We start from the raw sequence: 22,691 nt of genomic DNA, 5'->3' as shown, positions 1-22,691 counted from the left end.
TGTATATGTGCATATGTATGAGAAAAGTCTTGATATAATCATCAATATGTGTTGTAGAACAGAATTTTTAATGCAGGAATTGCCTTTGTTTTCTATCACAGTAATGCTGCTAACCAGCAAGTCAGACAAGGCACAACAATCTAGTGATCTAGATCAGGACTATCTAGTTGCGGTTTTGATCGAGTTCTTTTACTCTGAGCCTGAGATAAGACCAAGTATAAATGTGAGACCTTCACTTGAGATTGATCAAGAGGCCGAGGCGGTTCTGGAGTCCGACCACATAGGAATTACATAAAGATTTGACAAGATTTTAAAGGCTAATAATCATGTTAATCATTCATTAAATTTACAGCAAAACCAAACATATTGTAACATTCAATTATGAATTATCTTCAACAAATGTTCTCTATGTTAATAGGCCCGGATGTAGTTCTTTGCACTACCAGACCAGAGGCCTCTCACTTAATGCACATCCACTGCTGCCTAATTACATTTTCCAAACAGTCCCAGCTTAATATTCATGTCGCAGGTTGAATGATTTACATTTGAAGGAAAGCTTTCAACTTGTTGGATTGTTTTTTAAGGTTGATGGAGTTTAGTTGAAATGCCCATTCATGTCTTCCAAGGCCAAAGCATATTATATCCTCATAATCTGCAAATATCATAACCACTTGTGTTAAAATGGCATCATGTGTCACGTCCAATAAAAGTGTTTTTGACGAAAAAATTATGAATTACTGACCACTGTTTCAGGTCTTTGGGAAAGAACAGTCCAGACATTACCATCCCCGAAGGACCAACTATTCTGCAGCCTGCAATAAAGTCAGTCAAAGAAAAACCATTAAACCACACAATAAAAGGTATTAGCAACCTTTTGAAGCATCGAAAGCATCGGGTTTCGTATCAATCAACTTCTAGTCGTAAGTCATCTCATATAAGTGGCGACCGTAAAAAGGCATTGTAAATAAATCACACCATTTCACCAGATAAATGGACAAGGAGTTGTCTGCACTGCAAAAAAAAAAACGGATATCAGCTTCTTTGAACTCTTAATTAAATCCCGGGGATAGACCCAGTGGATGTGCATTTTATTGATTTTATAAAGATAAAGGAAAATGTTGTGAAGGAGCCGCCTGGTGAAGCAAACCACAGAATGTTAACCTCCTCACACACTGTCCAATATATCAAATGGTCTTTGGAGTTGTCAGATGCTTTCAGGGAACTGAAGAAAACCCCTTTTTCTGAGTGAAAGTGAGCCGAGTGAAGTGAATTGCCTTTGAATCGCCTTTACATATACAGAGAGAGAGGGGGGGGGGGGGGGCTCATAGCTTCAAAGTGAACGGATCTAATTGTGAAATGTGTTGAAATGTTATCTGATGTCCAGTTAGTTAACATCTATAGCAGGGTGCGCCAACCTTCCAACACCAAAGGAACATTCAGCATCAGTGAGCAAATTCTGTCAGTGCTGGATTTCTCTGTTCAGGAAAGACTTGTAGCAGAGCTGGAAACATTCTTTCTCCCTCACGTCTTGATGTGAGATTGGATCCTACCCTTTATCTCCTCATCTTTTCATCATCGATCAGCTTGAACTCATCAAGCTGTGCCATGAGTATTCTTGGTGAACCCTAACCTTAAAGAGATAAACGTATACACAACAAGATGTTTCCCATGGGACCTTTTTTTTAAAAAACAATGGTCGTCGATGGAGAGAGGCCACTATTTTATTTTAATGGAGCCATGAATTCCACATATGATGTTTGTCAATAGCCCTGTGATAGACTGGCGTCCTGTCCAGGGTGTACCCTGCCTTCGCCCAATGATAGCTGGGATCGGCTCCAGCCCCCCCGCGACCCTGAATACAGGATAAGCGGTAGACGATGGATGGATGGATGGATGTTTGTCAATGCAAAAGAAAATGTACTGGTGAGACCTGTTAGTGTGAGTAATGTAATATCCTGGTACCGAACACTCAGGCATCGTAGCTGCAGAGAGAGACTTCACTACTGGGTTTGTATTTCTGGTTGCGTATCTTCAGTCTTACTTCAACAGGAATACTACCAAATATAACATTCTTGAATTTCAGCCAACAAGAAAATCTACCATATAAATGGAGTTATCCACATACTCAAACCTTTATGAGGTGATGAACAGTGTTAACAAGAAATATTCTATTGCAAATTACCTTCCTTTCTTTTTCACCATTAATTCCCAAAATATATCAAATATATTTGTTTGGGAGCAGTCAGTTGAAGATTAAATAGTGAAACTTTTAGTGTAATGTGTGAAATCTTTATTGGATAATTAAGGCTACTACTGTTTCACAAGCTTTATGATGTTGATGATGTTTATGCATCAGCCAGATGATGGAAATGTTAATTTGTCTATATACTGTATTTAGCAGATGTCCAAGCCATTAGGTTTTAGGGGGTATAGATGAAGGAGGAGTGAAGTTTCCTCTTCATTTTGTAAGACATAACCGACTAAACAAAAAACATATGCAGGAGATGAAATTATCCCATTTATAAATAAAGTGTAATGGGAATTTTGGATGTTTGTACTTTATAATCAGAATATTTGTCAGGCTGACTCGATCCGCATCTCCTCATCTGACTGTTATGCTATGACGAAAATGAATGTCTGTTTGTAGATGATATGAACATGAGTGCCACATTGACATAAGATAATTTCAGGACTATGACGCCTGTGTTCTGTAAATCTTGACCTTGCCTGTACATCTTGTCTTTGTAAGATAGGACATGATCCGTCCTTTGGTTCCTCCTCCTTAAAAGGGAGATTGTTGTTGGACTCGGGGTCGTTCCTGCTGAGTCTGAACCTTTGTATCAGAAGGCAGGGGTGAACCTCCTCTGCAGATGAGAATACTTAGTGGAATAAACCTCGGAGAAAGAGCTGATCCTGGTTGTTGATCTTTATTGGGCAGATTCATTTTTCCACAACAAAAGTAGCCTGCATTGTCATGTTTGTCAGTATATCAAGATGGATTATGGTGAATCAAGGTTTCAGTTTAAATATGCAACGTTGTATTTGTTGCAGTGTAGAACAGGTGAGACTTTTCTTTAGGGGATGAAATAGAAATTGCTAAAAAATGCATTATGTTATATCTTATTGTGGTTTTAACATTACATTTTCAGTTAACACATGTATATGCCAACTTTCTGAAGTAGAAAACAAAAACAACAAAATATAGGAAAATCAATTTCAAGTATTACATCCCACCCATGTTCCAAGTGAAATTTGGATTTCCTCATAAAAAAGCAATAGGAACTAATGGAAGTCCAGCTAAATGTCCCCACGACACTCCACAGGTACCTAGAGTGTTGTAGTTTCAGGCTTGGGGCCACAAACCGAGCGTTGGTGTTTGATGAGTCGGGAGTGCGTTGGAATGTTTTTGTCCATTTCCCTCATTGTTCTGCAGCTGTTTGTCATATATTTGTTTATTTTGTTAACGTCATTTCCCATTTGTGGTGTAATTCTCTGTCTGTCCTCGTAGATCCCCCTGAGAATGTGGTCCTCAGAATGTAATAGACTTGTATAGGTGTGTGTGTGTGTGTGTGTGTGTGTGTGTGTGTGTGTTTTGCTGTTTCAAGTGATTGCAGTGAGAGTGAGGCTCATCGGCTGATTGGTGGATTGTTGACAGCTGCTGGCTTCTAAAAGACCAGAGACAAATATCAGTGTGTGGCTCCTCGATCTTGTTGTTTTTCTCAATGAGTACACAGCTCATCAGCTGTTGTGTGGTTACTAATTGAGGTAGTTTTTTTTTTTTTTTTTGGCAAATCAGTGATAGCTTGATGCTGCAGTTGTGACAGAAGTGATTTGTCGGTCGGTTTAAGGAAACACAAGGCTGTCATTTTGCAACTTGTAACGATCCTTTTTCAATTCAGGGGTGAAAAAAAATATTTTGCAGAGGTGGGCTCCTTCAAACCTTGATTTAAATCGACCATCCTTGAGAGCTTTTGTTGTGAGTCGTGCGTGTCATGTCAGGCGAGTCAGGTAGGTCAAGGCAAAGAAGCCAGTAAATTGTGTAAACGTGTCATGAATCTTCATCCGGCTGCTGTGCGTCTGCCTCAAGAACAGGCTTGACCTTTTAACAAAGCTCAACATGGACACCAACTGGATTAGAGGGAGAGTAACAGCCTGGGCAATATGCAGGGTGTTAATGCTCCCCCAGTTGAACCCATTTGTTAGCTTCATAGCGGTATCAATTCAGTCCATAACCTGCTGTTGAAAATGCTTATAAATGTCCCTGGTAAAGAGATCATAATATAGAATCATTAGGTTGGAACAGTTCATTTATAGAATGAATGATGGTGTGACAAAGAGAACCTAAAAAACAGCACAGGGCAACACTTAGAATACAATATCGGTACTCACAGCACAGCAAAAGAGCTAATTGTAACCAATGTCAATCTTGTGTGTTTTACATATAATTATTATACATTCACAATTGATTTTCATCCCTAAAAATGAACCAAAAAACATGCTGACGATGAAAGATTGATGTTATATCTGCATTAAATGATTTTAGTTTTCGTTTTATTTTGGAATCACAATGTGTCTGCATTCAGAAAAGGAACTCTAACATATTTTTGTTTATTGGCTTGCAGCTGGATTCGGCTCAGATATGCAAAGCAGTGACCTGAGGGACCTTCAGCGGTGGAAAAACAGCACAGCCGGCGCAGTAATTTGCCCCGATGCAGTCGACCCTCTGTTGTTCCCGAACATCAGCCGCTTCCTTTCAAGAGAAGCGGAGTCTCCGGACTGTTGCGGCACCTGTTCAGACTTCTGTATAGCCTCAACGCACACAGACTCTGTTTTTCCATTTCTGTGATTTCATGACCTGCAACGGAAAACGGAGAACTTGCATAATTTCAGTTCTCGATGCTCAAAATTACATCCCTTTGGTCTGCGCCTGGAGCAGATGGCAGCGGCAGCATGTAAGGCTCCGTTGGTGTCTGTGAAGGTGATGCTGCTGCTATCGGCTCATCTGGAGGAGAAGCCAGGCAACATGGTTTCCACGTATGTGTGTTTGTTACACACAGAAAGTTGTCGACTTCACTAGGAAGATCACATAACCGCTGTAGTCAAGTCAAAGTGCTGTTGCTCTCCGTTCTGAAGAGCATGTTTTAAAGATTTTGTTTTAAACTCTATAAATATTTTATATTCCAGATATAGTACACTGAAAATCTTTGTGATCTGTTCATTATTTATAGTTACGCACCGCACCTCTGGATAAAGCTGGAAACGATGTATAATGTTTCGGGCATTAAATTGGAGATGACACAGTTAATCATACATAGTCAGAGAAGTAATTTTTCTGGCTGCTCTTGAACGTGATACTTAGAACATTTAAAGACTACATGAGGAATGTAAATGACAACAGAACACATGCATGTCTTACAAACTCATCAAGCAGAGAGTTTTCCTCTGAGAAAACACTTAAGGACAAGTGCTGCCAGTCTCTGCCAGATGAAACGTGAAAACAAAGTGAAGCAAATTAGCCGTTATTGTCATGGACGACGATAAAGGGAAAGAGTCCTCTGGGACTGCAGATGGGCGTGGATGTGCTACAGATGCAGCATGATTATAATTATACGCAGTGTCGTGAAACATTGAAAGTGAAAACAAGCTGACAGCTACAGTATATAAAAAGAAAGTTTTGTGATGTATGCCTTGTTATGTAAGTTCCTCTAAAGCCACTTAGAGGCTGCAGCCTTTATTGCTCTCGTGACAATTTAAAATCATGAGCGTGTCCTCGTCCTGCTCTGTGTGAAAAGCGTCCTGAGATAACCTTTTGCTGATATGACACTATAAATAAAACTGATTTGAATTTAATTGTGGTGTATGGTAGTTATGATGCACCCTTTGCAAGTTACATAAGCTTACATATTACCCATAATCATGTCATACATATTTATGTGTATGAAACACACAAAACATTGATTTAAAACAAAGTAAATTTCTTTAAGTGAAATCTTCTCCAAACGAAGGTGTATTTCTATGGTTACCATCTAAATTACATTAATCAGACCAGATCAGGTGGGCAATTGCATTTGGGTTAGTTAGCACATTTAACACATTCAACCATTACATTTGAAGATATCTCGTCTTGGACTGAAGTCTCAGTCAACTGAATAGTTTGACGGTGTTGCAGGCTCAGAATAAAACACTAACCCTGGTGCCACTCTGAAAAATGTGTTTTTGACACAAATAGGTGTCTTTATTATTTTAATAGTAGAAACATCACATTATCAAATGAACATATTTCAACCCCTGTGAGTCAAACAATCCTCTCACTACTGGCTGTAAATCCCTTAAACTGTATTTACAGGCCGGCTTAGGCAGCCTAACTAGCCTGTTACCTGCTTATCTCTGCTGGCTGGAAAAACAAGCCTTCAGCTTTCCAGCATGGCTTCTCTACAGTCAGCTACCTGCCTCTCTACTAGCAATATGATTTACTTTTACACCTTCCAAATACACAAAACGAGCTTCACGTTCCAGTAAAAGCTGTAGAAATAACACCAGAAGTACTGGGGTTGTTTTACATTAAATACACATGTTACCGGCTTCTAACTGACCATTTATGATCGCCGTCATCACATTAAAGTCTTTCTAAATTGCTTATGCTAATTGCTTATGCTAATTTCATATGCTAATTGCACATGGTAATCGCTAATGTTTATGTAAGCCCTATGAGCAGATACACTTAATAGTCTCCGGTGCATTCGCTGCACAAATAATAGAGTCTCAAACAGGATTGCAGTCTGGCAGTTGGTTGAGCCGGTGTGAACAGAGGCTCGGACAGATGGACGCTGACACCTTCACGTCTCAGTGAAATGGAAGTCAGAGCGTTTAGCTTATGTACTGTTTCCCCAGTGGAATGGTTTGAGGTGTTAAGTTACAGTTCATTAAGCTTTATACTTTCAGCTCCCACAGACGTAGAATCGTGATGAGGAAACGTTTGGAGCTATTGGAAACAAACACTCTCAAAGCTCCTCAAACATCTTCATTTCCTCCTCCCATCCATGTCAGCGTAGTTAAAAAATGTTGGATGTGATAATTTGCCGTGAGGAACCCCGGTGAAGGACTGATGGCGTCTGATGGTGTGAGGTCACTGCAGCAGGGTTTTGGCAGACCTTGCACATTCAACATTTTCTGACCACGTGGACAAAGGAGCATTGAGAATGTGGATACCTGGTGAGGGTCTGAGTGATGTAAATAACATCATCAGAGGGTGTGAGGGCGTTTGCTCTGTGCAGACCTCCACCTATTGGCCAATATGCTGTACTGCACATGTGGATCACCTCCTCCAACATGTCTGTGACGTCCACAGATGTCTGTTTGGGAGGATAAAGCCTTCGTTCTACTTAACACTTGACAGTAACTGTAAAGTAAAAAACTCAATGTGTTTCATCTTCTTAAGGATCTTGTTGCTTTCATGCAACTACGTCTAAAAAGAAATATAAGTAGAAAGAATATAGAAAAGGTGCCATGCTGAATTTAAAATGACATTTTTCTTTCATGTGTTTTGTAATCACTTTACATTTTGACCAGATCCGCTTTGAATCGTGAAGAAATCCACCTTAATAGTTGTGGAAGGCAGACGTGACATTTAGTGGCTCCTCCCTGTGCTGTTCATTTATTTGCCCAACAACAGACACAATTTCACTGAAGTAGTTCTCAATTAGATTTGTCCTAATGAATTCATATAAACAGAACTAAATTCACTGCCACAAAGCTTTTATAGTGTCATAACAGAACTGATCCAGTATTTGAGGAACACTTTGGTTGTCCGATCATCATTTTAATTATTCTGTTATTGGATGTATTTTACTTAATTTGTCTGTCCTCTTTTACTCGTCTCCCTCTCACCACATAGAAATAAATGTATCGTCATAAAGCTTTTATAGTCATTATATTCAATCCTCATTCATGGACGATGTTAGCCCAGCATGTCTTCCCTCCAACACCTGTTTCTCATCAGGGGTGCTACGAGGCAGGATTTGGGGTTAGCGAGGTAACTTCAGGTTGCATAAACGCAGAAAGGACAGCTGGCAAAAAGAAAGCCACCGACTGTGTGAATGTGTTAATTAATAGACTTATAATATCCCTGCCACAGATAGAGCTCCATAGATCTGACTAGAATTAACCACGTGTTTGTATTAAATCAAATTAATGTGTTGCTTTTATGTATGCTTATCTCATTATTAACACTGTATTCTTTCTAATGTAAATCAGTATGTATTCTCTGGTCATGTATTTACTTAGCGACAGAGCGTCTGAGTCACACTGACAGTTCTGCACACTGTCTGCATCACTCTGCCTTATTGTCCGACCAAAGGGAATGAATAAAGCATCTACTAGAATACATCTAAACACCACATTAATTCAGATAATACGCAAATGTCACACAGTGTGCCATTTATTGCCAGCTGTTCCTTTTCATCTGGATTATGTGTTCATTATATTGCTCCTTGTTTGATGACAGTAGACTTTTGCGATTGGTCATAGGCTGCAAACTCCGCCCCTTTTATGTGAACGCGCTCACAGCCAGATTGAGAAACCCTGAGTTTATTTACTGAGTTGCTCGCCGCCATGGTAGGACCGCCGAGCGGGATCACAGTTGTTTGGGTAAGTTAGGCCAGACAACTTAAAGATACTCTGGGTTTGCTGATCTAGCTTCGTCGTACAGACCTCAGACCTGCTTTTGTGTTGCCACGCCTCGTTGTCTTGTTGCCCAATCAGTGTTTCCCTCCTTGTTCCAGGTCCCTGCCCACTCCAGCTGTGCCTCGGCTTGTGATTGGCTTCTCATGTATTGCTATCTTAGTTTCTCAGTGCTTCTGCTTTGTGTTCCTAGTTGGAAAATAAGTAGTTTATTCATTAATCCCTGTCTCTTCATGTGGGTTCAAATGTGACATGATGACGTTGCTGCTCATAAGAAAAATGTGTCTTTGTTCTTGAAACACTCTTAGGGTTATTGGTGCTTAGTGACTTTTCAAACGTGTGTTCCTGGCAGTGTTGAACCCATATCATCCAAACTGGAGAGCTTGCAAATTCAACCTGACAAAATGTATTGACACAAATGATGATGATCATGTTAAGTTGGTATCGATCCCTCAGTAAAGTTTGTTTCCCCATCGTTTTGACAACAGTCAAGTCTTTTATTGAACATTAGTGGTTCCATCGGAGACAAGAGCAACAAAACAGAGCGGCATAGAAACACCTACACGTACCAAGAAAACATCCAGAATCAATCAAATCAAATGTTAATAACAGCTTACAAAGATTGTCAGTGAGGTTTTAAAGAGCGAGGCGGGGGGGGGGGGGGAGCTGAAGCCCTTTACAGCAGTGAGAGGAGCATCTCAATACAACAAAGATCTATTCCTGGAAGGAGTGATTGGCAGAAAACGATCACACACATCATGAAGTCTTTACAGCGAAACTCTATTATGTTGGTACAGCAATCTAGAAATGTTATATTTGTTCCAACTGTTCGTCGACCTTCACTCTTTATAATATTGATACATTTGCATATAGTATCTGATGGTGGAGAGGAGGCTGCATTGCTGATGTTGAATATTCACAGTCGTGTCAAAATGATTGGACCTACTATAACAGCTGGCTGACTCCAGCCACAGTGACTATCATTATGTGTTCAAAGCATACATTTACCAGTATAAGAGTACAAATGTGCCTCGAGTGGGAGTGTTCCTCCAGTAGCAACAATAAACCACAAGTGGTGCAACACCTAAAGACGTGTTCATGCAATATGTTTTAAGTGATCCACTTGAGCCACATTGAAACAAATATTGCCAAGATGTCGAACAAGAAATGCAGGAGAAGTCTGTTCGGCTGTCCACCGTGTGGAAGGAGCACCATGTCTGAGCAGAGCCACAGTAAGACGTGAGGAGGAGGAGGAGGACGTCATGCTCACGGGGAATCACAACATCATGACATAACACTGGGTTCACGATTGAGTGCTTGACACCGAATCTGTGTGTGTGTGTGTGTGTGTGTGTGTGTGTGTGTGTGTGTGTGTGCGTGCGCGCGCGCGTGTGTGTGTGTGTGTGTGTGTGTGTGTGTGTGTGTGTGTGTGTGTGTGTGCGCGTGTGTGTGTGTGTGTGTGTGTGTGTGTCCCGATCATGAGCCTCTGGGTTTTTCGTATCTTTGAGTGACTCGGTTGATTGGAAGTATTCATGTGCTTCTTCTCTGTGACCACGTCTCAAGGCAAACTGATAAAAATCATAATGTCTAAAAGGAGCGTGTCACCATTGTACTGAAACAAAGTTATTAATTCACACACACACACACACACACACTCGAGGTGAAACCCTACGACAACCACACTTTGTGCACAGTCAGCTGTTCAACCAAGGCTGGTGATGTTGGAGCGACCACCGGGGGGCGCTACAATACGGTGGCCAGACCGGCGAGGGACGTTGTCATCAAACTGTGCCCCTGGGAAAGGAAGACAACATATTCATATTTGATTTATTTACTTAATTATTACAAATTGGTCCAATTCAGTCAAATCGCTGGATTGGACTTTAACATGAAGATAAATGTGTTATTTCTGTTACCTGATAGGCTGAAGTTGGACTGGTGAAGGTTGCGTATTGGTGCTGGTTGGTGAGAGGTGGGAGAAGATCTGGCTGATGGAGCAGGAGTGATATATTTAGGGGTGGGCACGACGTCACACACAGGGCCATCATACAAGCCACGAGTAACGCCCTGCTTGCTCTGGAAGTCACACACACACACACACACACACACACACACACACACACACACACACACACACACACACACAATCCTGTTAGTCGTTCTTCAGAAACCATAATACATGACTGCTGTATAAAACTGGTACAAGCAGTGTGTTCTACTGGTGCACAATGAATTGTTAACTTGACCTCATTGTCTCATAGCATCTGACTAAATGTAAAGCTGACTTATTGCCTCAGTTTTCCTGACGTTTTAATGCACAACAAAAATTAGAACATTGATTGTGATTCAGTTTTCTAGATTGTTTGTTGCTATTTGCTACTATTTCAAATGAACATCCGTCATCATCTGAAAAAAGAGGTTGGTGGACTGTAAAATTACCAGAACAGAGATGTTTTAGATAGGGAATATTGGATCATCTTTTTATCACTTCATAAATCAGAGGATTCTGTCAGCAGCCATAACAAAATCCCAAATCCATTTTCCGCCATGTTTTTAGGAATCAAATGTTCTATCAATCAGACTCTGAATGATATATGAACCAGCTCCTCTGTAAATCCTTCAGAATATAGATATGAATAAAACGGGGATGTTTGCAGAATATAAGTATGAGTACAAAAAACGCTCAAAGAACGAAATTCCTCAATATTTAATTCATTAATTCAATTAATGAATTTAAATATGCAAATGGAGTAATCTAATACTACAGACACAAATAGACAACGCAGTCAAAGAAACACCTAAATATGTTTTCTGGATATTTTCTCTCCTATAAAAATCGTAGAATAGATATAATCTGAAAGAAGATAGAGTTATAGTTACTCAAAATTGGTCAGTGCATGAAAACCTTTTGCCTTAGACTGATGACTTAGTGGTGCACCTATGATGACCTGGATATTAGCTGTCACCTTTCTTTGAAAGGATCCGTGTACTGTACCTGGTTCCTGAATTTAATGCGCTGGTAAGCGTAGTCTGGGAAGTGTTTGCGGGGAATAAATCGTCCGGTGCCCTGCTGGGCCTGCAGCTTGCCTTCCTCATAAACCACCCGGCCCTGACTCAACACCAGCACTGGACCCCCACGGCACTCCAGACCCTCAAAGATGTTGTACTCCGAAGACTGCGGGGAGAGGTATGAAGAATGTGATGAAAAACGGGGGATTAGGCAGATGAACAAATGATTCCCCCCAAACATTCAGAACACATCCCCCAGACTGTCTCAGCACACTGTGCTGCTGTTTCAGCAGGCATTGTGTCAGGCGGCTTAATACATGCAGCAAAATGCAGCAGTTGAGAAGATGGGGGGATGAATAAGTGAGAGGCTCGGGGCATAGAGGAGGGGCGGCAGTGTGAATACAGGGGGATGGGTAGAGAGATGCTGGCGCAGAATGGGTGAGGGGTGAAGGGGGATTATAACCTAAAGCCGGCACCAGTCTGGATTAAAGCCTCTGAGAGTGGCAGAGCAGACTGAAAACATTAACCACTGTGTAATGTTGTCACTGCATCCAATCTGACTTTAAACGTCTTACAATTTAAAGGCTGAATTCACCTAAAATGCAAAAGATAAAAGAAAATACTTCCTTATTTTGCCCTTGGGGCACTTAGCTATGCAGATAGCTGTCATTTTATATGTTCAGGTTTTTAAATATTAATTTAATAGTCACTGAGATTCCCCCAATTCAAAGGGCAAGACCTGAATTTTGCTCTTGGTGATCAAAGGATTAAGTAAAACCCAGTAAAACCACAGTCCTCGCTGGGAAAAGCTGTTACTAGAACTACTTGTTCTTGCCAAACCTCATTGATTCTTAAAAAAAGATTCAAATTTATTTATTTTTCTTTCTTATAATTTAGGTTTACAGACCCATTAGAGATCAATCTTACATTTGGTTGTCAAATACAATTTCAGTTTTCTCTAAACATGCTGTATATCTTTAATTACCATGGTTTTTGTAGTGTACCCATTCAATATAGCATCATACCGCTCACACTAACACATTCTTCTCTTCACCTCCTGTGATGTGTCTGTTGGTTTTGATCCTATTTCACACTCTGCCATCTCCCATATGACTCCCTTTCTCCTGCCTCCTGTCCCTGTTATGGGTTTCTGCTCCACTCTGTAATACTCATCCCTTTTTGTTTTCCCATCTCTCCTTCTCCATCTCTTTGCTTTCCCTCTCACCGACTGCTGGAGTTTGGCCGTGATTGTTTTGGATCTGTCGGGGTCCCAGATGACGACGTCGGCGTCGGAGCCCACCGCTATCCGTCCTTTGCGCGGGTATATGTTGAAGATTTTAGCAGCGTTGGTGGATGTGACCGCCACAAACTGATTTTCGTCCATTTTCCCCATGGCCTGAGAGACAGACAGGTGGATGTTAAGAGTGGTGGAATAAACTCACGGTCACAGCATGAAACACACACACGTGTCCTCATCACTCACCACGGCCTTGTCCCAGACGAACGCCATCCTCTCCTCCACTCCGTTGGTCCCCTCTGGGATCAGGGTGAAGTTATCTCTACCGATTGCTTTCTGGGAAGTGCTGTACGCGCAGTGAGCGCTGCCCACCACCTGGAGGTCCCCGCTGAATCAAGGTAACAAAAAGGATTAGAAATAATCCACATATCCATCACGCTGCAGTGAGTAACCTGTCAAATGTTCTATTTCTTTACTGCAGCCTTTTGAAATACCTTGAACTATTGAAGACAGCTCAAGAAATCACTTCAAGACAGAATTCAAAGTGATAGTGACAAACCTAAAGAGCTACATTATTACGTTTAGCCATCAGGTGTCCTCATTGAGCATGGGAGTTACAGTACAAGTCGTCTGGCTGGGGGAGGAAAACCAGCCGAACCAGTCAGAGTGATGAATTGCTGCTGCAGGAGCAGTTAAAGCCTTAACTAGAGCACATCACAAAGCTGCACTGCATCATCAGAAAGTCATCTATATCTATATCTATATATACTGTATATATATATAGATATATATAGATATAGATATAGATATAGATAGATATATACTAGCTTTACCCTTTTATATACAAAAGGTTGAGAAGATTAGGATGATTTCTCATGTGAGGCCTTTTAGTTTAATTACAGTGATCACTTCATGATAGTGAGCTAAGGATCCTCCCCACAATGCCAGTGTTTGTTCTTCTGTTCCTAAAAGATTTTATAGAGCCTAAATATACACCCTGTCGCTTCAGCAGAAGCTCAACGATAACAGCGGTATCACGCCACTGGTGTGACAGCATGGACCCGCCTAGGGAAGCTGGAGTTACAAGCAAGGGGTGGAGGAGGAGAGGAGGAGAGGAGGAGGAGGAGGAGGAGGAGGAGGAGGAGGAGGAGGTGGAGGAGGCAGGCACTTGGTAGCCAAGGCAACAGATGATGAAGGATTCTTGCCCGGTTGCTATTTATGGAATCGAGGACAGCCAAAAGTGTACAGCGGGATGTTCTGTGCATTGTGTGTGTGTGTGTGTGTGTGTGTGTGTTGTGTGTGTGTGTGTGTGTGTGTGTGTGTGTGTGTATGTGTGTGTGTGTGTGTGAAGTGAGAGCTGATGTGGGTTCAGTCTGAGGCACTTCTCTATGATACTCATGAATTACACCTGAATTGATAATAGTATACATATGATATTATACTGTATGAGTGTCAAAGCCTAAAGTCCACATCAAAAGGGAGTTACTCTTCTGCAAAGTGGTGATGTCACCAAGTAACTCCGTTGACCAATCAGAGCAGACTGGTCTTTTTGGGAGGGAGGGGCAGGGGCTGAGAAAAGCGGCTGCAGCACAGCTATGATAGAATAATGCTTTTTGGAGCATTACAGCTTGTAAAACATGTTCCAGTAGGAACCTGAAATACTAGTATGCACCAGAAACCTCCCGCCTTCTTTCTGCCTCTCTTCTCCTTGAACATCCACCTTCACTTTGTCTCCATCTGTTTTCTTTCCCTGATGCTGCCCTGACATTGCGCTTTACACCACCAGCTGTCTGTGGCATGAAAACCAAACTAACTTCTAAGGGAAGCAGGGAGCGTTTGATCCTCGTACGTGTCTCCTATGTCATCCAGGTTATACTCAGCAATTCATATGCCCCACTCTGTGTTTTCCTCCATCCTGTAGAGCTATTTAGCAATCTAGAATGTTTGGTTGTGAGTTGCCTAGTTTGGAGATTTTTGGAGATTTCTCCAGTATAACAGGATTTTATGACACGGGAAAGAAATAAATGACTTCCTACATGAAACTGCACACAACAAATTGTGGATCATCCCCAGGACCTGGATCGTGATTTCTGGAAAGAGACATTGCTGTTGAGGTTTTGAGTCCCATTATATTGGAGAGAAGGCGACTCCCAGCTGTCATTGGGCGAAGGCAGGGTACACCCTGGACAGGTCGCCAGTCTATCACAGGGCCGACATGTAGAGAACGACAACCATTCACACTCACATTCGCACCTACAGGCAATTTAGAGTCATCAATTAACCTATCCCCATCCTGCATGTCTTTGGACTGTGGGAGGAAGCCGGAGAACCCGGAGAGAACCCAGAACAGGGAGAACATGCAAACTCAGAAGGAACCTGAGCCCAAACCGGAAATCGAACCCGGGACCCTCTCGCTGTGAAGCAGAGCCACCCCTGCCTACACGCAGAACACGCAGAACACGCAGTGTCAGATTTTTTTGTAATCTGACACCGCAAGCGTTGTCACTGCAATGATTGACAGCAATCGATCTGACCAATCACTGGTCAGATGCGCATACGCTGCAGGCACTTGTCAAGCAGCTGCAGGTGAAGACGTGATCTGTCTTACATTATTGGGAAATAATGTAAGAAATGTTTTCGCTTAGGGCCCCATTTTGGTCAGGGGCAGCCCTGCTGTGAGGCGACCTAGCTACCCACTACACCACCGTGCAGACAAGGCAACTCTCAGCTCAGGAATCTAGATGTATCATCTCTACATATCCCAGTGTTGAAACGTGAAGTACTGTAAAACACTGGACTGCGTGTAAAAAGGTTAAAGACGTACCAAGCCAGCAGTGTGTTGAGGTGGTCTGGGGTAGTGGGATCGGGACTCAAAGGTGGAGAGGTCACATAAGAGGCTGCTTTGGCCCAGTTCTTGCTCCAGTAGTGAGAACCGTCAGTGACCAGGCTGGCTGTAATCGGCTCCCCAAAAACGACAGAACCTGGATGGGAAGATGGAGGGAAGAGAGGATGCACATGAACACTGGGAGGGTCGTTAAAACAGAATCAAACACATGGAAACGACAGACGGCTGACCTTTCCTGCGGGCCTGGGCAATAGTGTCGGCTGCACTCTTGCTCATCACCTTGGTGATGTACACAGGACAGTTGACACGGTTGCCGAGGGTGATGGCACGGAACACCGCCTCGGCCTCCAGCTGCGTGGGGAGGAAGCAGAGGAAACAGTCAGACCTCCAACGGATGGATGGGAAGATAACGGGGTGTGTGAACGTCCAATCACCTCTTCGGGGCGACTCAGCGGATGGCCTTCAGGGCCGGTGATTCCCATTCCCAGGATTTTTCTTTGTTCCTGAAACACAAATGATTCTCTTCATACCATTTCAATAACTGTCTGACCCACAACACTAACGTTTCAGTGCCATGTAAAGATTTCAAATGACGTGCGTTGTAATCATAGAATCCTTTTGCTGCTGCTGAAACACTCGACGTTGGATGAAAACCAGCAGCCCCTCCCTGACTGCTTATCTTTTTAATGATTATTATTTTTGTTTGTCTCATTATTTGCTCCCAGGCGCGTTGGTGCTTTTAGAGCTTTTTCATCACCCACCTCCCTCTTTCCATTACACTTATGTTAACAAGCGTGTCATTATTATTCATCAGCACTGCCATTATCATTCATTACCCTCATTCATCTTCACACGCGTCGTGGTTTTCGCTGTAATTGTCCCCTTAATCAGGACCATCATCTCCGGGACCCCGACTACCACTTTTCATCACTGCCGTCAGCACTATCTGCACCTTTGCTCCCGCCATCTAAATCACATTACCTCATCATCATTAGTACAATGACGGTCAACTGCAATGGTGGCCTATGATAAACTTGTCATACTCGTCAGCGGCAGCAGCATTAATCCTCTCTCTATCTCCACGAGGATGTGGATTTATGAAAGAAAAATAGCTCTCCGATGATGCTGTTCCAAGACGGATTGGGTTGCCAGTCGCCACAAAACCTCTGCAAAGTAATGTGGCACTTACCTGAGCAATCAGGTCTCCGTTTTCAGCATGAACTAACACCACGGCACCCAGCTGCTTCAGGAAGGACAGAGCCTCGTACAGCTGGGAAATAACAAAGAGGGGATTAATAGTGATAGAACCGAGCAGTAAGTCTTAGATTTACATTAGTGCAGCAGTAGTGATAATGAAAGATACCTGAGAGTCTGACATCTGGTACACATCCTTATAAGCCATGTAGACTTGGAAGGAGTTGACACCTGACAACAGTGGGAACGATGAATGAAGCAGCAAAAGGTTACAAAAAAATAATAACGTATCACGAAAATGCCATAAATATGGTTGGTGAAGGTCCAACATCGAAGCAGTAACTCGAGTTTGTGTCGAGAATCGGAGCCAAGAATTATGACTCTCAACTGGACACACAAGCAGCTTCCTTGGCTCAGCGACTGCATTAGTTTGTGCCCCAAAAGAAAAGTGATTTCTTACTTAAAACAGATTACAAGCAGAATTAACACACGACCGCCATGACAGCACTGTAGAGGACAATGGATTTATGCCATGCCTTCGCTATAAGAGGATTCAACACTTGGGCCAAATTGTTTCTAAATCTGTCCCCGTTGCTCTCGCAATTCAAAATAAGGATGACCGTGGAATTGAAACAAGAATAACAGCAAGGACCACAGCTGTTAAATGCTTTGGAGGAACCAAAAGCAGATGTACCTTTCTCTTGCACCAGCAGCTCCAACTCATCCTTCACGCTTTCATTCCACTGAGGGATGTCTACATGCAGCGAGTAATCGCAGCATGCCTTCTTATCTGCAGCCCCCTGCCAGCACTCGAACGCCTCCAGCAGACTCTCCCCGGGCTCGGGGGTCACATGGTCAACTGGAAGGCGGGAGGGGTCAAAGGTCAAGTTGAAAAGTGCGGGACTCGGCATGGGACAATATGAGTCACGATTATCCTGACCAAAAGAATCGCGATTCACAATATTATCCTGATAATAATGTAAATATGCTTAAAACTCTTAAAATGGCACTAAAGCTGTTATCACTTTTATTGCGTCACAGATAAGACACATCTTTTTAGTGAAAAACAAGTAAATAATCTTAAATAAGATGATCATAAAAAAGGTCTCCCTGCATTAATAAAGATAAATACATTTTAAAAACATATTTTTGTATCCTATTTTTTAAATCAGGCTTTATTTTTCACTCGTCTAGCATGATAACGTGTGAGCATATTTAAGGTTATCCCAATAATGGAAAATCACCACTATCAACTCATTGTGTTTTTTTATTGCGATCCACAATAAAGTGTGACTCATAAACATCAACACTTAGATGGTGACCGTGGATATGAGTGCACTCACTGATCATGGTGGTGCCCCCGGCCAGTGCAGCCTTGGTGCCCTGGAGGAAATCATCAGCAGGCTGTGTGCCCAGGTAAGGCTTCATCAGACAGGTGTTGACATCTATCCCCCCTGGAATCACCATGTGGCCATTAGCCTCGATCACCTTGACACCCCCCGGCACATCCAGGTTCTCCCCCACCTGCCTGCCAAGGGTCAGATATGACACACGGGGCGGGTGAAAGGGAGGAGGAGGTGCAGGGATGCAAGAAAATACATGTATGGATGTAGAGGTGGTGAAAAAGGGAAAGTGGAATAATTATTGCCTGCAAAGCATGTGTTTGCCTTAATAATTAGGCTCCTTTTATACGTACTTGATGAGCCCATCCTCAATGTAGACATCTGCAAAGAGAGACTGGTCATCATTGACCACCCGCCCTCCTTTGATCAACAGCCTTTCACCCTGCAGGACAGAAGTACAGAGAGAGAGAGAGGGAGGGAGGGAGGGAGAGGTACAGGAGCGGTTGAATTCAATCCTGACATTTTGATAGATTGCACAATCCGTTATGTAATCCTTGGCCTTACACCAATATTAGGAGCAGCAGTGGATGTAGGTGGATGTGCATGGGTGGCGTCTCCCAAAAGCTCATATTAGTTCCGCTTGCCTTCCTCTTTTATTTGCATCGATTAGAAATACAATCAAATATTGCAATGTTAAACAAGCATGAATGCCATGCCTCCACCCTCCAACATCGTGGTGTGTGCCTGCATGGCAACAGCTTCAAGAAGATGCTATGTCTCCATGGTAACTGGCAATCACCCATGTTTAGAGATGAGGGCAGCTGACAGCAGCTTTAAACAACAACGATGCTTAACAAAAGGAAGAATGTGAAAACGGGCTGATGTGTTATTCTCTGTCCCCACCATGAAGTGTAATATGTGTTTATGCTGTGCATTTGATCGCAATATGTGATGATGAAGAGGAGGGTCTCTGCAGGATGCACGCTTTAATAAAGCTGGAAAAGGATGCACCTTAGCACAAATCCGGTCTCACACCTTTGTGTTGATTTCTGCAAGCCATTGTTTCCTCTGCCGGTCCGGGTCAGACCTCAGTAGAGTTAATCCCTCTGACAGGCGGCGAGATTACACAACGCTGGTCAACAGGGTGAGAATACGCGCTCGATTTGACACACAGACATCACCTCACCTCTCTGTCTTGGGTTTTCTGTTTCACACGGGAGAAACTGTAGAGGCCTGCCTGCTCTTTGCCGCCTCACTAAGAATTTAATCCCTCTCCGCCGGCGTTGGCAGCGGGGATTTGCATACAGGCAGAGAGCTTCTCCGGCAACGCCGCCGACCAGGCCGGGTCTCTTACCGTCAGATGGCCGATGCTGTTCTCCTCCTGGTAGCTGGTCCCAGACATGCTCCCTCCGTCGCTCTGCCCCCCCTGGCAGTCAACTCAGAAGCGGGTTGCGATGACTCCGGCGCCCTGCGCCCCCCTTTTGTCCCCCCCGATGTGTGTTGGTTTATCGTTTCCTTGTGTGTGTGTTTGTGTGTGTGTGTGAGAGAGAGAGAGAGAGAGAGAGAGAGAGAGAGAGAGAGAGAGAGAGAGAGAGAGAGAGAGGCACCGCGATGAATTCGCCGCCGTACGGCTGCGTGGGACGCGCACCGTGACAACACAGGTGACGATCCTGTGCGTGCGCGCGCCGCTTATCGGTGGCGTTCACGGTGCAGAGAAAGGCGGCGTTCCTCTCACACGCACACGCGCACACACGCACACACAGAAAACTACTCACGTGAGGTGAGCGCAGAAAAACAATACAGCCGGGGACGCTGTCTGGAGCTGTCCAGTTCAGCACCACAGAGCCCGACGTCATGGTTTCGATGTGCGCGTGTTTCTCCGTGGAGATTGTTTTTAGAGCTACGCAGTAAACAAAAAATGGCCAAACTGCAATGCAGCACCGAAGTTCATCATGTATGCACACTGAAGTCTCAGAATAACAACTAATAATGGGTCGTTGATTTTGACGACAGTTCTGGTCTACCAAAGCCGGGCCAACGTAGTCTATTTGCCTACATAATATATTCAAATATATGTTTTCAGTCCAACCAATAATAAGCATCGTTCTTTCTCTAAATATGCCAGTAGTTCTCTGAACGCCCTTTGTTACTGCACATACATCATATTCATGTTCAGCACAATCCTACCTCCCCACTGGGGCTTTCCTTCCCCGATGAAGGTCTGACCACAACACCGGGGCGTGCATCGTCCGTCTCCCCGGGCGAGTTGGTCGGTGACCCCTCCCGGGCCTCGCTGGACGTCTTGTCGACGGGGTCACCAGCGTCTAAGACCCTCTCCCGGCTCCCACTTCTCGGGGTGCGGCTCCCCTTCCTCCCCACCGCGTAGTTGTCGAAGTCTATGGTCTTGCTTTCGAACGCCCCCTCCACGGAGCTGAACATGCCGTAGGACTTCCGATGGTTCGGCCCGGTGGCGATCGGCCCCGCCAGGTAAACCGGCAGCTCATCCTCCCGGTTCCACTGCCTTCTGCAGTCCGACATTGTGGCTTCCACGGCAGACGGAGGCTCCCCCCAAACTGAGACGACGGAGACAGAAGGCTGGCTTGGTTTACGTCTAACCGGGTCACGGAGAGCCCCTCCTCTCACGCGCTCTGATGCTGTGAACTGTGGAAAGCAGCTCTCCTCGGGAACACACACACACACACACACACACACACACACACACACACACACACACACACACACACACACACACACACACACACACACACTAGTAAAATGATGCAGTGCTCCAGTTTAGGGGATATGTTGAGATGTCAGTGTGAAGAATTAGCGTTAGTGACCACACGTGCAAACATCTCTCATTTTAACGAGGGGACTGCGCGCGAGCAAGTCACGCCATCAGCGGATAACATCAGCATGTGTCATCCTTTAACCCACATCTGGAGGGGAGACACGGTGGGCGTCAACGAGTGCGACCTCCAGGTGTAAGAGGCGACATCAGGTGCTTTTCTGTCCCGTATGCTCATAGGCTGTTTGCTGATGTGAGCAGACAGTCTTGTTCCGGGAAGAAACAGACTGTCCTTCTCACGGCCCATGGGGATTCTGGGAAAGGGCGAAAAGGAGAGGGAAGTAGAGAGAGAGAGAGAATCTGGGAGCTGTCTCTTCAGCACTCACGCAGGTGGACAGCTCCCAAAGGAACAATGCACCAAACGGGGAATACAACAGCGCATGTTGCCTGTTGGAAAGCGTTTCATGTCTAAACACAGTTCAGCACCCTGTAGGTTCAGGCTGTCTGAGGGCCAGGGGGCAAAAAATGAATTAAAAGGGCACCAGCTGCATGATGCTGGGAAAGATTTCTAGCATGTAGGGCAGCTATGGCAATGCACCACGTTGTTGAGCACCCATTAGTTATCTTTTTCTCCACTGGAAGGGACCCTTAATCATGTTTTATCTAGCACAGGGGCATCCAAGAGGGCAGTTGGGGGGGGGGGGGGGGGGGGGGGGGTATGTGCACACATATCTGGAAGCAGGCCTTATACCATATACAGTAAATAAGAAGTGGAGGTATAGTCAATGTGACGAAAAAAATGTTTTGTAGACTATGTTTTGAAACCAGTGAAGGAAGTGACCGTATTTGGACTGCAGAGTAGTGACAGGTGGATGAACATCAGTGGCAGAGCTGCGCCCTGAGCAGCATCTTTACTGGATCTAGATCCAGCTGTTACCAAAGTAAGCTTTGTAATTCAAGGTATCTTAGTAGCTAACTTGGTAGCGTGGAAGCACCCTGTCAATCACAAGGTAGCCCCACCCTAAAGCATCCCCTGCTTTATGGTCTGTTTGACTCTAAATGGGCCAGAACTTAACATCATGCTGTATTAAAGAAGACTTGAAACTAGAGTTTGAGACCATAAATTCATGTTTACAATATTTACTGATATAATAAATCAAGTTAGAAGTAGGATCATTTTCTCATATTCTTCCATGCAATCAGACTTTTTTTGTAACCAGAGGAGTAGCCCCCCACTGGTCAGCAGAGAGAATGCATATTACCTATATATCGCATGATATAACTAATGCATGATTCATCATGATTAAATGCATGCATTAATGCAGGATGTATCACAAATTAATTTTGCTCACCATTTAAGAACGATCAAGTCACTGTAATGAGTTGATGTTTAATGATAACATTTTATAAAAACCCAGTAGCAGGTTATTTTATTAATTTGTTGAACACTTTACTGAAATATACAACGCTGTTTAATCCAACAGTGTATTCTTGTTACAACGTGGAACCACATTAAAAGAGCGCCTTTCACTCTTGTTGCCAGACTCGATTAAGAGCAGGACATTTGACCTGGAACCACATAATCTACTTACATAG

At 43.6% G+C, this 22,691-nt stretch overlaps 1 protein-coding gene across 2 annotated transcripts; it reads right to left on the bottom strand.

The window, feature by feature from the left end:
* Positions 1-10,099: 10,099 nt before the first annotated feature.
* On the bottom strand, positions 10,100-20,947 carry crmp1 (collapsin response mediator protein 1). Of its 2 annotated transcripts, none has more exons than XM_084005980.1 (14): positions 20,495-20,947; positions 18,661-18,749; positions 18,308-18,492; positions 17,659-17,823; positions 17,134-17,195; positions 16,960-17,040; positions 16,205-16,273; positions 16,001-16,121; positions 15,750-15,906; positions 13,172-13,313; positions 12,914-13,084; positions 11,675-11,854; positions 10,596-10,755; positions 10,100-10,473 (listed from the first exon to the last, which is right to left on the bottom strand). In XM_084005980.1, the coding sequence occupies exons 1-14, from the start codon at positions 20,843-20,845 to the stop codon at positions 10,382-10,384; spliced, it is 2,025 nt and encodes a 674-aa protein (XP_083862106.1). In that variant the 5' UTR covers positions 20,846-20,947; the 3' UTR covers positions 10,100-10,381. The 2 variants fall into 2 exon arrangements, with proteins under 2 accessions (XP_083862106.1, XP_083862107.1); XM_084005981.1 differs by lacking the exon at positions 20,495-20,947 and adding an exon at positions 19,662-19,816.
* Positions 20,948-22,691: the final 1,744 nt, after the last annotated feature.

This window comes from Eutrigla gurnardus (genome assembly GCF_963514095.1).
Source record: "Eutrigla gurnardus genome assembly, chromosome: 3".
NCBI lineage: Eukaryota > Metazoa > Chordata > Actinopteri > Perciformes > Triglidae > Eutrigla > Eutrigla gurnardus.
The sequence above is the reverse complement of the archived record's forward strand: the minus strand, read 5'-3'. Positions and strand labels throughout refer to the sequence as shown.